Source organism: Mastigoproctus giganteus, chromosome 13 (genome assembly GCF_048544385.1).
Source record: "Mastigoproctus giganteus isolate SK-2022 chromosome 13, ASM4854438v1, whole genome shotgun sequence".
Taxonomy (NCBI): Eukaryota; Metazoa; Arthropoda; class Arachnida; order Uropygi; family Thelyphonidae; genus Mastigoproctus; species Mastigoproctus giganteus.
Window position 1 is genome coordinate 102,148,049 of NC_143587.1, and position 18,386 is coordinate 102,166,434.

General features: G+C 38.3%; 1 protein-coding gene across 1 annotated transcript in view; it reads left to right on the forward strand.

Annotated features, from left to right (window-relative positions):
* The first annotated feature begins 5,315 nt into the window (after positions 1 to 5,315).
* LOC150076312 (cGMP-inhibited 3',5'-cyclic phosphodiesterase 3A-like) overlaps positions 5,316 to 18,386 on the forward strand; it is a 144,196-nt gene continuing 131,125 nt past the window's right edge. Inside the window, exon 1 of the mRNA XM_090387083.1 lies at positions 5,316 to 6,310. Within this exon, the coding sequence (XP_090243209.1) occupies positions 5,495 to 6,310 (816 nt within the window). The 5' untranslated portion in view covers positions 5,316 to 5,494. The remainder of the gene's footprint in view (positions 6,311 to 18,386) is intronic.

Below are 18,386 nucleotides of genomic sequence, written 5' to 3' on the forward strand. Positions count from 1 at the left end.
GTCAGGATGCCTATTATATCAAATACGATAAAATATTAATGAAAAAATTTTGTTCTGTATTAATTTTGTAGAGCAGTGTACTTCCGTGGGCACTGTTCTTCTGAATTGGTTTCTATAATTCCTTCTCTCTCTTCCAAACAAGTCCGAACACGTGCGGCAACCAGTCAACGTCCATTTTCTCTTGGACTTCGACTGACAGAACCAACTTTTCTTTTTCCTCATCTGTCCCTTCAACTGTTGTTTTTCTGGGACAACCTCGCTTCGCAAGTATTTCCTGAAAATTACAATCTACAGAAATTCAAGTCTAATGTCAACAAGTATCTTTTTTTCATCTTCTGAACTTTCAACCCACACACGGTACTAAGTACAATAGGTTTGAATACCTTTCGCTTTTGAAGGGTTCTCTAAAAAAACGTAATCGAGGAAAAGTTGGTTCTGTGAGTTGGACAGCGAATAGACGCTGACTGTTTGTATCTATAGAAAACCCAGTCAGCTTTTATATTGACACTTCCCATGGAAGTATCTATAGAAAAGACAGCAACAAGGAGAAATAAGACAGCAATGAATTTTAGAAGGATTGAAGTTAACTATGAAACTGAAAATGGAGCGACTTTGTAAAAGATGGGTGACTAATTACTCTGACTGCTCTCTTTTGAATGAGGTCTAAAAGCTTGACAGAGAGGTTTTGGTGTCATGATCACCCCAGATATGGGAACAATATTCCATGGTAGGGCGGATTTGAGATTTGAACAGAGTAAGTAGTTATTTATTAGTAAAGTAACAAAGCGAAAAAGAAAACCCAGTTTTTTTTTTTTTTTTTTTTAATACAGAATAAACAATATTTATGATGTGCTTATGCCAGGAGAAAATAGAATTGAGAATAATCCCTAATAGAGATATGTGATCTTTTCTATAAATCTGAGTATCATCGAAGATCAGCACAGGAGCAGCAGACTCTTTTTTTGAGAGAAATAAGACAGCAAAGAGTTTTAGAAGGATTGAAGTTAACTAAATTTTCTTTGTCCCATTTGAGAATTACTTGATAGCATTTAAGGAACTGATGGTGGATATTCGAGAAGTCGAGGCTATTCTCACCCTTCAAAAGCGAAAGGTATTCAAACCTATTGTACTTAGTACCGTGTGTGGGTTGAAAGTTCAGAAGATGAAAAAAAGATACTTGTAGAGCGCTATCATCAGCACAACTATGGATAGGATTTCCAGTCATCGGAGCAGCGTCATTATTATTATTATTATTATTAGCTATATGGTGTAAGGAAGCCTGAGGCTTATACTGCATCAGCAAAAAATTCCCGAGTTACCCTAACACAGAGAGAGAGAGAGAGAGAGAGAGAGAGAGAGAGAGAGAGAGAGAGAGAGAGAGAGAGAGAGAGAGAGTCACCAAGAAGAGAAGAATGATTATATTCAGCTCAGGACCCTGGGTGTGCCAAGCCCATATATAGGAAAAAGACAGTGTGAGAAAGAATTGTTGAACCATTAGAAACACCAGCATTAGTGGGGAAGTTAGAAGACAAAGCGCCGTCTGCTATCACCTTCAGTGAATAGTCAGAGAGAAAACGGGATGCCCAGTTTCAAATAACAGTCGGCAAGCCAAAAGGTGAAAATATCATTCTGTGACGTAATATAAAAATTACGTGTAGCGCAATGAATTGCGTCGTAGCTCTTTCACATCGTGCGAAAAAATACTTCCTATCTCGACGAGAACTCTTGTGTGCTTTTATAGGCGCCTGAAATGCAAGGAACCATGTAAATAAATTAATATTTCATATTACTTTTCTATAATATAAAATGATATGAACACAGTAACAAATACATTTTCTGTTTGTACTCCGGGACGACCAAACAGTCAGAGGAGTTAACAAGACAGACAGAATACAAGAAACAGCACCGTATTCAGCAGTCACAGGCTTGAACCCCGGTCACTCAAGGTACGTGTACTTATGCACCCGCGCGCCTGACCACTAGGCTACGAATAGAATTCTGTAAATAAATAAATAAATATAATATTCAAACTTGAAACATCCCTATTTTGTTTTTTATTCCATTTTTTAAAAATTTGCAGTAGCTGTTCCCCCTTTACCCTACACTATAATCGGTCATCTGCTTGCTGGACGAAAAACTCGAGTTTCTAAGAGAAAAATCCTTGAAAAACCTTCGAGCGAGACCGACTTACTCAACAACAATGTGCAAAAAAAAACTCAAAAATTCCTTCCCGTTTCGATGGTATTCAAATACATGCCTTTTCCACAGGGTGTAGAAGAACAATGATCGTAACCATTGAGCTAGTATAGTATAGTAGTATAGTATCTTATACCATTGAGCTAGCCACGAGGATAGATAAAAAGATTATAATGTTCTGATATGTCTGAAGAAGCTGAATCTGCATCAACCACTTCCCTCCACCCTTTCGCAGCCACACGTTCCAAAAAAAAATCCTTCGTCCATCATTTAGTTTGATTCACCACTGGTTTTATACTCCACAATTAAATCTCAAATAACAATGATTTTAAAGTTAAAAAGTAACTTTTCTGAAGTACATGCAAGGGTCGCCATTTGAAGTATCACTTTATTAAAGGTTTTCGTCGTGCATCATTCAAAAATTTATTATCTGTTATTTCAGAGTAAAGTGGACAGAAGGTCTTAAAGGGGGGAGACAGTAATGTTTTTTAAAGGAGGGAGTCGTTGATCAACCCAATCAGTTTACTAAACTCTTAACTAAGAAAACAAATTTTCAATTAAGATTTTCATTTCTTTTCGGTTTTCTCTAACTTAAACCATGAAGAAAGATAAAGATAAAACAGATAGATAGTAAAAGGAAACACTTACAAGTGTCGGTCATCTTCAATGGCCAGAAGTTTTTCTGTCGTCGATACCACACTTCCCATTATGGTATAAATGTGACCAGTTACTGAATGAGGTCCAATAGGCGGCTAGATGTGCCTATATCAGATTACGTACATAAGCTACACGTATACGAACATATATTCATGTAATCCAAATCACATTAAACTTTTTTCACGCAATGAATCAAAAATGTGCTGCTCGCTTTACTGCTATCACTATATAATCATAATCTACCTGGAGAAGCTAAGTTCCTTCGTTGGTATAAAGGAAGAACTGATAGACGGAAAGATTAGCTGAAAAGTAAACACCTCTCAGTATAGTTATCATGAAGGTCATATTCAAGTATTAAGCGAACGAGATTATCACCATTCCGGTATTTTTTCAAGATAATTATTACTTAAATCGAATTTTCAAGAGGATTTTACTTGACAGAATTGTTGATATTGCATTTAGCCGTGATGTGTGAAAATAGTTCACATCGTTCCGGTAACTGCAAAATCTTCACCTCCCCACCCACGCACCCACCATCATCACAAAATTAACTAACATTTCTCTCCAGCGGCAACGGATGACGGTACAGAATCGTTGTATCATCAACAGCGATAGACTAAGATGCTATTGCACTTAATATATACACAGCGATAGACGCAACTGCAATAACCTCTCTTGGACAGGGTAATATTTCGTTGTGACTTTATGTGCTGGAGGCACAAATTCCATTGGGATTTTAAAGTTAAAAAGTAACTTTTCTGAAGAACATGCAAGGGTCGCCATTTGAAGTATCAATTTATTAAAGGTTTTCGTCGTGTATCATGACAAAATATTTATTAATATTTATATCTTTATTAAAGGTTTTCGTCGTGTATCACGTCGTGTAAAATGACTTTCATTCCTTGAGCGAGTAGAATGGGAACATTGAAATTTTAACAAACGTCACTATAAATATTAAAATGTTCGCATAATAGCAAAAGTTATGAATATAATGACAAATACAAAACCGATTTAAAAAAAGTAATGGTAATTTTACTATTAAAACAGCTATTAAAAAAATTTATAGCGTTTGTGCTATGATCACTAGAAGTTAAATAAATAAATAATTTTTTGTTTGTGTTTATTCTGTTTTCTGTTTGTCTGTGCTCCGGGACGACCGCACGATCAGAGGAATTCACAAAATACAGAAAATACAAGAAACAACACAGTATTTAGTAATTACGTGGGCTAGAACCATGGTCACTCAAAGCAAGTACACTGATGCCCTCGCGCCTGACCATCGGCTACAGCAGCCTTAGAGACGCGATTTAGATTTTATCTGGCCCTCTCTGCAAAAATTTAAAAGGAGAAGACGCGCAATTTAGAGGTCTTAGTAACCACGAGTTAATTGCCATTACTTAAAATGGAAACACAATATTTTTATGCCGACTTTTAATGCAGGTTTACAGTTGAATGTTTGTAGTTGCTATAAGCTCTTTCTATAATTGGCGAATCTACAAGAATAATTCAACTGGATTCATTCATTAAAATTGTTAGCCTATTCACGAAATATGCTGAATATTATATAATGTTTAATGCATATACATAAGCTTAAATGGTGATTTATTAAATGTTTTAATCATGGTGCGAAATTGTGATTCCAGGATAGAAAAGTAATCCAATCGAGATAAAGTTGAAAATATCTAGAAATTAATTCTGTAACAGCGACAATTTTGAAATAACTTCAGGGTTTCTCCAAGTAAAGTAATTTAATCTAAATCGTAGAGAACACAGTATTGCTGGGAAAGTTTACCAGAATTTTCTGTGCAAGCATGAAGTCATCAGTTGCTATTGTTCCTCAGAGATTTTGATAGCTCGTAACAATTCGCAGTATATTTTTTTAAGTAATGAAGCTCTTAAAACGTACATAAAGAACTTCCTTTTACTTTTAAAAGGCATCTTTACGTCTCAGTGCAGCTTCCAAGCAGAAAATCGAGGATGTCTCTTTAGAATAAATCCAATTTCAAGCTTCGCTTTTTATCCTATAGGTCCTGTCGTCTCTATCCTAACTCTCTGCTGGCTAATCCCACTACTTTCATATGATGTACGCACTGGTTACCTGCAATGTCATTCTTTCTTCTACCGAATCGCTTTTAAACCGCCTAAGTTCATTCATCTCGTCTGCCCATCTGTGCTTTGTTTTCTATTGCTACAAGAATCCATTAAAGTTATATTTTATGCGGCAAAAGCGCACATACACACGCACACACTTCCAGTACCACACACGTAGTCAAACAATAGGAGAATGAACCGTTGCGATGGCAACCGAGTTGCTCGCTTATCGATCGATGGAAGAAGAAACTAGATCAACTACCGGGAGCACCATCTCTTTATTGGCGTCTCAGATGCGGATGCTATTGTTTTCCCTTGTCAGAGTTTAACAAGAAGTGGCATCCACAATTGGGCCACCCCTGCATCCATCGTAGCTAACAGAGGCAGCGCCCCCAGAGCGAGTCAATCACGGCCTTATTAGCTGTAGAACCCCGTGCGACTCTTCTCTTGCAGGGCCGTATGGTCTCCACGTCTCGGTCATCAGTTCCCAGAATGCCATTCGCTCGCTGGCGGAGACGTTAGATCAACTGTTTACCGGAAGAGAGTGAAAATGTCATCCCACAGACATAAATGGAGCTCTTCCAGGAGTCGCTCTTGTGTGGAGCCCGATTCCAATGACTATGTGGAGGTATTCGTTAAGCCACTAACAACGTGCCAACCGACAGAAAATATTCTCCCTCCCTTGCCTCATTTCCGCACGCTTGCCTATGGGGTGTGCGGTTGTCTGACAGTGTTGGTGCTTTCCTGTGGCTTGACCCATGTAGTTCACTGTGCGTGCTCTATTACTGTTCCCCTCCTATCCTTCCTCACTGTACACTACTGGTTAACCCTAAATTACCGTAAGTTCCTGACCTCGACAGCACTTTATCTTTTATTTTGGGGAGGGATCCTTGGAGAGTTGGCGGGGAACTGCATTATTCCATCTGTATCCGGAGACGCTTCTAAAAGTCCAGTATTACCTTCGAAGCGATGTTTCACCTCCGGAGTCCGAGCCATCGTCACTTTGGCTGTGTACGTAACCGCTGTGTCCTGGGCAACGGTTCTAGGCAACCTCCCCCCCAAGGTGGGAGGAATAGTTGTCACAGTTTATTCGATGGTGCGTCTTTTGGCACTAGTTAGTCTCTCAAATGTGCCGTTGGGTTTCCGCCCTTTCTTAGGTCATGCCTGTGTACTAGGTGGTGTTTTGGCAGCCAAGTACACGGAGGCTGTTTTGTGTCCTAAAATTACAACCTACATAACTTCCGATGGAAAAATTGTGGCGATTCGCAGACGCCGTACCTGTAGCTCTGCTGGGTTATACATTCTTCCAAAAGCAAGGAGAATCTCACTTCCCCTTCTGTCAGGACAGAGAACGCATGGATCAGTGGTAAGTGAGCATGCTTAGCAACTAAAATCGTTAATAACAAAAATAAATACTTTTTTTTTTTTTTTTTTTTTTGGTTATACAAAACATTGTCGAGGCTGAAGCACTGTTAGAAGTTATTTAACAGTAAATAAGTGTGATATGAATATGAGATTGTATAATCTAAATGGTTATAGCTAGTTATAACAGATGACTTACAACCCTATATAACACTAATATATATTTTTTAATAATGTTCCTCTCAAAGATATTTGCACTGTGGAATTTGTGACGCAATAGGCTTAATCGTGTACTAATTTTATAGCTTGTGCATTTTTCGTTTTCGAGATTTTGTAATTTCTGTCCACTGTTAAGCTGGCATGTCTAATTCAAATTGAACTTTTATTTGTTATATTATATAATACGGCAATAATTTTAGTATAAACACAAAAGTGGTTATGTCTCCAAGACTATTATGGAAGAAAGAAACACTAATTAGCTAAACAAATGCAGCGTATTAATACTACAATTAGGGTTAGGCTTTGAAAGGTGAGATTCTGCTACCCGAATACCAAGATACCTTAATATTAAAAATAAAATAAAATCACATAAAAATAGGGAAAAGACAAACCAACGCTCACTTTCGGCGGTACAAAAGCACGACTCCCTGCACAAGGAGACGCACTCTCACACCCACTAAGTGCCTCTTTATAATATTAAAGAATTAGAATTAAATAAAGAGAGAGAATTCACAAGCACAACCCCTTCAAGGAAATGTCAACATTTGTGAACTGCGAAAACGATCGTATTTCAGTCGTTGACCTCTATCCAGCCAAATGTCAACGTATGTTCGCAGAGCGCTCGGATTCTAGATTCAGAAGGATACATATAATAAAGGTTTGGTCGCTACAGAAATTTTCGTTCCTGCATACAAAATAGTTAATCAAATGAGACACAACCTCTTGCATTTAAAAATCTGCTGATATTCTACAGCTGTTCTATTACTCGAACAGGTGTACTGCTAGGTTCGCTATACATATAATAATCACTCACAAGGTGACAGATACATGGCATTCATTAGCTCATCCATTTTCGTGGAATATTCGGGTAAACAGCAGTTCCTGACAGTTCACTACCCGCAAATAGAAGCAATATCTCCCTTTCGAAGCTACCACCTTCGATGGATCAATAAACCTCTAGGGTCAGAAAATAATTTCTTTTAATGCGTCTTTTGCGATGTACATATAACTAGAAGTTATATTGAGACTGCGAAGCAATTTAAAATGACAGTCTTCTCTTTCGTATCTAGAAATCTATCGTAGAAAAATAATAAAGATAAAATTAAATGATTTGATCCACATTAATAATAAAGTAAAACTTCCCCCAAGTTAAAACTGGCACACGTTTCTCCATAAATTTAGGAACCTGATAGCTTGGTTGAGAGTTTTATAAATGGACAGCAAGTGTCCAAGAAACGTAATATTAGTTTGTCGCCTTATTTGGAGTTGGTAATTCATTCTGAAAATCTATTTTTATCATGAAACATCTATTCTTCCATATTTTCTTAAAATTTGAAGAGAAGTACAGAAGATGAACTAGGCTCCACAATAGGAAATAAAGGCGTTATTCTTTATCGTTATTTGCAAGGTTAAGAGTAATTAATGTGAGTAACATTTAAATAAATATTTATTGATGTTTAAAAACCAACAAAAGTAATCGGTGAGCAATATTGTACTGCAAGAGGCATAGATAGATAAGTGAAAAAAAAAAAAAAAAAAACCGATATAAATTATGTGGCTAAGAAATGCTGATTGTGGTTCCGTATTAAAATTTGTAAATAAGACTATTTCTAACGTGGACATTTTCCTCTTTGGCCATATAAATGAAAGAATACGAAGCTTTTAACTATATTGTTAATCTATTTTAAAAAAAATGTAGATTAAGTAAAATGTGGATAAATTACAGAACGTGGATAAACTAGAGCCATAAATACAACCCTTTTTCAGGATTTGTGAGCCACTTGTTAAATTTAAAAGTACTGCGTACCATCAGAGGCGTTGCTAAGCATTTTGTGCCCTATGCAAACATCGAATATTTCACTTCCTTCTCCCTTAGACTGTGTGAGACAAACAACCAGGCACAAATAGAATGATATGTTCTCGCACGGTAGAACATATCACCCCAGGGGGCTCACATCTGGTGAGTATAGACTTGGCACACCTAAGGTCCTGAGCTGGATATCATCATTTTTCTCTTCCTTGGTGATTCCTTTCTACTTCTCTCTCTCTCTCTCTCTCTCTCTCTCTCTCTCTCTCTCTCTCTCTCTCTCTCTCTCTCTCTCTCTCTCTCTCAGGGTAACTAGGGAATTTTTTTTGGCCGGTGCAGCATAAGCCTCAGGCTTCCTTGCGCCATATGGCTAATAATAATAATAATAATAATAATAATAATATCACTCTGTGGCTGGTTGTCTGTCCCACCGTCCTTTCTACAACCCGGTGTATAATAAATAAAATTATTGGGAGATAAGAATATGAAACAATGACTGAAAACAGAAACGAATATTTGAATGATATTCCACTTCATTAAAATCGAAATGCTGTCTTAAAAGATAAATTAATTGATATTTTAACTGGATAGATTATAGGATGATGGGATTTTGAAAACCAATCATATAAAATAAAATAAAATAAAATAAATAAGAATTTTCGGAGGTTTTCAGCATACTCAATCCAAGCACTTTTAAAATAGTAACAGTAATGTTTTATTTTGAGTTAAGTAAACCGTCAATGTCGGCCTGTAAAATTACGTACGGTCAGCTGCCTTGTTTTCTGAGATGAAAAATCTGTTTCTGGAATTATAAACATAACCATGCAATTCTGCACGAGACTGAAAAGCCAATTTCAGTTCCTCCCGTGTGGATGGGACTCGAACTTGGCCCTTTTTCGCAATGGGAGTCGGTGGAAGGCAAAGCTTTGTCCGGTGTTAAATATGAAGTTGATCTAAATGACTTTGGATTTGGCTAAAATGACTTTAGAATCGCGATAGCAAGAATTTTCATCAACAGCGCCAATCCTTTTGGAAGGGGGGGGGGGGTTGCAGAGAGTACAATACGTTTAGACCCCGGAATGAAAATGGACCTAATTGTGGCTGGATGAATCGCAACAATAATGGTCATTTTGTTTCTTCAATGTATTCCTCTCTCTGGCAATGCAGTGGATAGCATTGCTGATCTCATTTACACTATGTAGAAAGAGTCTGACCTTCAGTTCCTCTCTAGCCAAAGTTAAGAATGCAACTAAGGCTATTTATTGTCTAAAATTGCGTGCATTTTTCCGTCTGCTGGAAGAAAAAAATCTGAGTTTCCGGAAGATAAAACCATGCAACTCTCACCCAATAAAAGTTCCTCTCATTAAGAAAACATTCGGACCTAGGCCTTTTCCACCCGGTGAGGAAGAAAGGTGACCGTAACCATTGTGCTAACTGCGAGGGCAGCGTAACTAGTATTTTTTGTTCCGTTGAGTTTGAGAATGGTTCATAGCAATGTTAAATTGTTCAAGTTCAGTTGCTTATATGCATTTTTCTCTCAGACAGTACAGCGGATAGCGATGCTGCTTTTTTTTCCCACAGTATGTAAAGAGCTAGCCTTCGATTCCTCTCTAGCATAAGTTACGTAATATTCCTTTAGAGACGAGAGAAACTTTTATGGTTTTTTTGCCACAACGTAGAGAAGTTTTGGGTGAATGTTGTATGGGTTTTTCTTTCAAGAATTTCTCTTTTTTTTATCCCGAACAATATGCAATACAGGCACAGTGTACTGATCCATCATAGCCTTAGTTATCTTGATGAAAATTGTAAATAGCCTTATCCTCTTTTGTGTATGCCCTTCAACTTCTTCCTGATACGGCAAAACTTCAACTATGCATATCACATACTGATTACTAGAATAAAGGTTTCAATCAGATATTATTCTATTTACTGTCCTAATTTAATAATATCGAAATTTTTCTTTTCCGATATGGCACCTCTTTATAAGTACGGTGGAAATTCAATTATTCAGTTGACAGTTGATCCAAAAATGATGGGTTGATTTTTCTCCTACTACCATTAAACTTCAATTAATAGGCATGACTCGGTATGTGCTTTGTGTAAAGCTAGTACCGTATTTTTTTTTTTTAAATCCTGCATAAAGTTAGGATTACTTTGGTAATCAAGCGCAACAAGAAAAGGTTGGGAGTATTGCATGAAGTTTTCATGTCCCGCATTTCGAAGAAATTTCAATTATTTGAATTTTTTTTGGCTCTTCTATTGTTTGATGGCACGTACTTCCGGGATTTTCTCCTGTCCTCAAGCTTTTATTCTGAAGAGCAGGAGACATAAAAGACGAACTGCAAGAGAGGAATAATTCCAGTGTTGTGTTTTTTTTTTTTTTTTTTTTTTTTTTTTATCCTAATAAATTAATTAAGGACTTCCGCAATTATAAATCTGTCTGCCGGCCTGAATTAATAAGTTTCTGTCTGCCGGCCTAAGTTAATATGTTTTAATATTTAATATATTAAACTGATTATATATAGTATTATTTGTTAGACTATATGTAATATTATTTGGCGAAGAGTAGTGAAAAAGAGCACTAGCCCATAAATATCGTATACTAATATTAATAATTAACACCATACATGTATCTCATAATATATATGTACACTGAATGGACAGAAATCATGGGACACCTACCGGATAAGGGCAGTCACACGGCGAGGCATTCAGTCCACTAGTTCACGAAAGCGTTCCACAGGTATTGTCATCCATGCTTGCTGCACCGATGTCCATAATTCCGTCGATTTCCTGGGTGGAGGATCCAAAGCTCGAACGGACCTTTCCACAGCATCCCAAAGATACTCCACAGGGTTCGTGTTCGGTGAACGGGGAGGCCATTCCATGGTGGTAAAATCTGCGGCGAAATGCTCTTCGAACCATGTTCTAGTCACTACGGCTCTGTGGGGAGACGCATTGTCCTGATGGAAGAGTCCATTGCCTTGTGGGTGCATGATGACCATGAAGGGATGCAGATGCTCTGCAAGGATGTAAACACAACCTGCACCGTTCAGAGAGGCATCTAGACGTAACAGAGGTCTCAAAGTGTGCCAGTTGAACACTCCCCAGACCATTACCGACCGTACATCTGCCTGAACAGTTTCTTGTTAACATGACGAGTGCACAGCTTCGTGCGGTTCCGCCAGATACGCACCCTTCCGTCCGCTCGAAATAACTGGAAACGGGACTCATCGGACCAGGAGATCCGTCTCCAATCATCCAAGGTCCAGTGCCGACGTTTTTTCGCCCAGTTCAGGCTTAGAGTCCTGTGTTGAGGTGTTAGCAATGGGACTCTGGTGGGTCAGCGGTTCTCATAATCTACTGCGGATAATGATCGTCTGATGGTCTTGGTGGAGATGTTTCTGGCACTCCCTAGTTGAGGCCGGTGGTGATTTGTGCCACTATCACTCTCCGGTTGGCTGAAACAATGCGAGAAAGACGTCGACGGCCACGTTAGTAGATATGTTGGGGGTTCAAACACATTTACATAAAGTCTAAATGGTTTTAAACTCAATTGCATAATACCTGGAGGAATTTAAACTCAATTGCATACTATACTCCAAGTACAGGTGTGAAAATGATATTTAGTTCTCATTTCTCTCCCTAGATGGCGCCACCTGCTTACCGGGTTTTTTGTAGTTCGTATTTTTGTCCCTAGATGGCACCACGTATATTTCTCTCTTTTAATTTTTTATCATACCTGAGTCTTTTCTTGTGTGTATGTAAACCTTTTTGAAAATACATTTTATTACAGTATATCTTCTTAAGTTGTGTGTAAACCTTTTTATTGACACATTTCCTAATATCCAAAACTCAAACACCAAAGAAAATTTCAGCCTTTGATAAAAAGAAAATACATTTTCAATTCCACCCAACTGTATAATTCCAGAAGAATAACACGCATTCTTGTAGGAATATTTGTGTTAATTGTGTAATGTCCCAGCATGATGACTTCCTCCATCACTTTTTATTTACTGAAGCGATAAACATATCAAATAATGTCATCGGAATATTTGTGTTAATTGTGTAATGTCACAGTATGAGACACTTTATTTTTAAAAGTGACAAAAAATATTTTCTTTCGCAGTGTCTTCTCTTCCTAATATCCAAAACTCAAACACCAAAGAAAATTTCAGCCTTTGATAAAAAGAAAATACATTTTCAATTCCACCCAACTGTATAATTCCAGAAGAATAACACGCATTCTTGTAGGAATATTTGTGTTAATTGTGTAATGTCCCAGCATGATGACTTCCTCCATCACTTTTTATTTACTGAAGCGATAAACATATCAAATAATGTCATCGGAATATTTGTGTTAATTGTGTAATGTCGCAGTATGAGACACTTTATTTTTAAAAGTGACAAAAAATATTTTCTTTCGCAGTGTCTTCTCATAGATTTAAACCTTTATTGATCCTTTGATAAAAAGAAAACTCATTGTCTTGTCATAGTGTTTATTAACTAAGCCACCTGAGTCTTTTTTTCTTGTGTGTGAGTAAAACTTTTATAGGTTCGTTTCCTTAGAGATTCAATATGAAGATACATTTTTTTTAATTTGAGCCTTTTTATTATTATTGTAACTCTTTATTATTGTCTTAACTTATGTGTGTTAACCGTTTTATTGACTCGTTTCCTAAAATCAAAAACTCAAACACCAAAGAAAACTTCTGCTTTTTAATGAACAATTTTTAAAAAGGTACATCTATGAACAAACAGTAACATTTTCAGATGTGTGGAAACAGTCCATACTCCTATCTTCACGCTGCGGCTCCGAGATAATAATAATCACTATCAGGATGATGACAAACCATTTAATTGACACTTTTCCTAAAATCAAAAAACTCAAACATCAAAGAAAATTTCTGCTTTTTAATGACCATTTTTAAAAAGGTACATCTATGAACAAAACAGTAACATTTCGAGAACACAAGCAATCAAAAGACACAGTTCAATGAAATGGGAATAAATGAGCATAACGTTCAATATAACGCTTCCTTAACTCTGATATCATTCCAACTACTGCCTGCAGAATATTATAAGGATTAATTTCTGGTTCTTTCTGCTGCAAAGTACATCTAGCCGTAAAGTCTGTTACAACGTTATACGGAATCAGATGTCGAACCATATACTCGTAGGCTTCTTGAAATGTGATATCACTGGTGGTGGTGAACTGTCGACGCAGTCGTAAACATTCGCGAGCTGTGTGTAGTACTTCCATCACTGATTCTTGCATCAGCGTGAATAGTTTAGCTTCGTTCCCAAGCACAGATACAAAATCGTCAACATAGAGTATTTTTTGTGAAAGAGACTCACATTCATCCAAGTCGAGATTAAAATCACACAGCTCACCATTGGTAATCGTAGCACGACCAGCATCTGTCTCAATCTCCAAGCCATCTGTAAATGTAATAGTTTCATGTGCACGACCCCGAACTAATAGTAATACTTCAGGCCATTTTAACGCTATCTTACTCCACTGATCTACCGTTAGTTTTAGATAACTCGAAGCGCATTCCAAAACGATCGATACTTCGAAATCAAGCAGGAGAACTCGTAGAATAGTGCGTGAACTGAGGCGACGAAAAAACACATAGTTCTTCTTTGGAGCGGTACTCATCTTAGCAGTTGCTGAAAAATGGCAAATGTAACGTATAACAGTCATATATAAAGCAGTCCCAACCCAGATATGTGACTAATAATATTACTCAAGAAGAAGTGTGTCATCGGAAATTGCCCAATAAAACAACCTTCAACCCAGATATGGACTAAGAATATTACTCAAGAAGAAGTGTGTCATTGGAAATTATCTAATTAGGAGCTCTTACAGAATGACAAACTATTTTCCTTTTGACCTTAAAACCCACTTACAGGATGTCTGTAGTATTTCCGAACAAGTTTCGTTTTGACGAAATAGTAGGATCAATGACTGAGAATGTCATAAAGCTACTGGAGAGCCTTTAAAAGCGACCACAGTCACAGAATCGTTACCGAAAAAAAAAAAATGGACATGTGTGATGATAGTTCACTGGAGTGTGAAGCTGTCCGTCTTGCAGAAGTTATTGAAGCTGAAATATTGTATACGAATACTGTACTGTATACTGAGGTGAGTGACTTTCCTCCTATATTATCTCTCTTTATTTTTAAACGGGATAAAAATGCAGTTTTATAACAATGCTTAATATTCATTTTCAGAATGCAGAATTCTTTTCATTGTCTCCTCGTGTCGAGGGGAGGGCAGGAGGATCAAACGAAGGACCTGTAAGTCTTATTCAGAATCTCATATGCAGAATTACAATCCGAATTCCAAAAACGTTAAGTATTTTTTTTTTTTTTCATTTCTTTTCAGATTCAAATTGGTGGTGGTGACGAAACATACGAACGATTCTACGAAATCAGTGAAGGGCCAGAGAAGTATTCCTCTAAATATAAAACTATGTATAAAACGTACAAGTGCAAATACCGAGACTTACATTTGCTTGCAGGGGAACAATTTTTTCTTTTGTTCAAACAAATGTTTAAACTAATTATAGGACAAGTAAACAAGGGAGGAGAATTTAGCCATGTTCGTTTATGTGTAAACGCCGACTCCCTAAAAACACCGATTAATCTTCCATTTATGAAGATATCAGAACTGACAATAGATAGAATTATGGATGCGTTTTTCAGTGTAGATCAGTCGCGAAGTGACTTTCTGATAACAGACTCTCTCACAATCGATCTGGTTCTTATAAACATATCAAATAAAGGTGGTGCTGGGCCTCTTTCCTGTACCGTTCAACGTGAAACGTGACAAATGGCAGTGTAAGCTACTCCATACATCGTTAACTAGGCGGTATGGTTTCACATTTAAGAAGCGCATAGTTGGAGAGGACACCCGTACATTCCCATATGGATACTTCCGTGAAAAACACAATCAAAAATGATTCGTCGGTTATAACACTGTCACTATGTGTTCGTTTATCCACCCCTTCACATGTGTCGCGGCCGGTGGTACTCAAAGCGGTAAAACAACCTTCATTCTGTCCCTTATTAAAAACAGCAAACAGTTAATTTCACCCCCTCCGGAGAGAATAATTTACTGCTACTCTGAAGAGCAGGATCGGTTCTTACAGTTTCCGCAGGTTGAATTCGTAAAAGGCTTGAAACTGCCCGAAGTCGATAGACATGTCAGAAATCTAATCATAATCGACGATCTCCTACACGCTGCAAAAGACAGTTCCGAAATCGCTGAAATATTCATTAAAGGAAGCCATCACAGGAATACAAGTATCTGTCTTCTCTCCCAAAATTTGTTCTGTCAGGGTAGTCAATATCGGACCATCAGTCTTAACTCACACTATTTAATCGTTTTTAAAAATCCCAGAGATTCCCGACAAATATCTCACTTAGCCTCGCAAGTATTTCCAGGGCGTTCGAGTGTTCTAGTCGATATTTATAAGGAGGCCACAGAAAAACCGTTCTCATATTTATTACTGGACTTTCGACAAGATACACCAGAACAATTACGTCTGCGCTCGTGCATATTACCGGAGGACGGCCCGTCAATTACTTATGTACCTTCATGGCTAAAAGACTCCGAAAACATAGTGACTTCATCAGGTTTTTGTCTGGTGCCAGCCCCAAGCAAGCAAATACAATTTTGAGACAGACATCGCACTCTCAGGTCACTGTTTTGTGCGAACTGTGTAAGAATTTACTAAGAGGTAACATACCAATCACTCCACAAGAACTTCGTAGACTGCAGCGCAAAAAGAAGCTGTTACGTGTTCTAGCGGATAAAACAGTCCCCTTCACAAGGCGACGGAGACTTATTACCCAACAGGGAGGTGCACTGTTTCCCTTACTGGGCAGTCTGATAATTCCACTGATAACATCGCTAATAAGAAAATGAACGACTCGTTCAAAAAATATTTACTACTGGCACCACCAGAACACCAACGGATGATTTCTCTGGACGAAGAGATGTCCGAGATTCTGAAGAGACAGGACATGTCGATCGAATCCAAGGTGAAGGCCTACCTTCAAACATTGCAGGCTTTTCTGGGACTGAAGAAGAAAAGCGGGCCTCCGGAGGAGGCCCTCGTGCTCCCTCCCGCGGCGGCCGGGGAAAAGCGCGCGCCCAAACGTGCAAGGAAGAAGCCGTCGATTCTGACGTCTCCCCGTCGCTTGAGAGGAAAGAAAATACAGTGGATAAGTATGTGAGTACACAATTTTTTTTTTTTTTAAATTTGTTTATTTAAGTGATCGATTACATCTAAAGTAGCAATGATATCATTGCCCCACAAATTTTTACAATAACATTCGTTAACAATCTGTCTCATAGTAATACCGCGACATCTATGGGTTAAAAAGAAAACACAATGCAGTCCACAAGCTATAGATTCCCGATGTTGTATTACAGTCTTGTTATGAGTCCACTTGCGACTTTGCCTTTTCAGAAACGCCACAAAATCTTCGGGCGGGGGGCGGGCAAACGTGTCGAAGTAATCGGCTTCTTCTTCTTCTCCGAGGTAAATAGCTATCCAATGGGTTCCTGGTCTGTCGGATGGATCGGTGTTGACGACTAGAAGAAACGGTTTACTAAGAATGTTCGTAGCCAGTTCGTCGCGAGCACATACACTTATGGGGTAATCTTTAACAACACTTTCCAACAAACGTGCTATTTCTTCAGTGTTCATAATCCAGAAGAACCGACCTGTCTTTTGTCAGCGAAACCACGTTCTCGAATTCACTGTACAAGACGCACGTGACGTTTTCAGGCAATGGTGATGAAAATTTCAGTTCGAGACGTACGCTCCCCCGTTTCAGAGCACTAATGTGTGCACCAATCGCGTTTTCGTCTGGCGATAAATCAAAACCGTACAATACATTACCGAGTGGATACTCGGAATATGACAAATCGTTTCCGGTGTCTTCCGTCCATTTATTTAATGAAGAGAAGAGTGACAGATACGATCTCGTATACTGTCCTGTCTTGAAGTCGGGAGTCAGAGGTATTGACGGGTACTGAATGCCATCGGCAGTCACTTGTAAGTAACACAGGTTGAAGTGAGAGAAGTTAAAAGGATTACGAGAGTACGATCCATTGAAACCTTCACTCGACACCAAACCCACAATCACGCGCGATGGAATTTGTCCTAGGAATATATTATCACGTGTGGAATCTACCATTCCTTTGGGAATAGAAAAGTATGTCACGTTCACGCGATTAATAGGGTACACGATCGGGTTCTTCTCTAAAACATTGATGTGTGCTAGTTGAATCTGAGGATTCAATTTCACTTTACGTACGAATAACGTTGCTTCCATAATGTTCAACTTGGCAGTCGACGAATCGTTGGAAAGCAAACAAAATTCGGGGGAACTTCTTACCAGTCGTAAACGGAGGGAGACGTTATTCACTATGTATTTAGATTGGTGACACAGATCGAGTCGAAGTCTTCCTAACATCTCTGCAGTTTTCGATTTTGAGAAGAATTTCAATCGTTGGTACATACCACTGTCGTCCTTCTCGAACATCTGTTTAACATCGGTGTACTGATCTTTGACGTACATCTCAGTTGTCAGTTGCGAATTCTTGGCTTCCCGTCCATAGTTAAGAAGTGTTTCCAGGTATGCACGATAAGGGTACGTATTCGATGATGGGTTAATCAGTTTGTCTTGTACAAAGAGATCGACTTGACTGAATAGAGAGTGAAAGAAATTGTTAACGACTCCTACTTTATCATTTTCTTCCAGATCTTTTCCATCGCTTCTGGTGATTCGCACCTTCAACCGCAAATAACTTTTCCCGAGGTCTAGATACTCTTCCGAAGTCCCCGGAATATAGAATTCGATCGGGCCTACACTATCTACAGATGCCAGAGGAAGGAAAGTAATATACGACGACCGTTCGACACACATATTAGTGGCAGGTTTACTGAAAAGATCCAGCTCAGACATCATAACTTCCATCGAAAATATCGCGACGTCTACGTTTACCACCTCTCTGATTACGCACCTTGTCTTT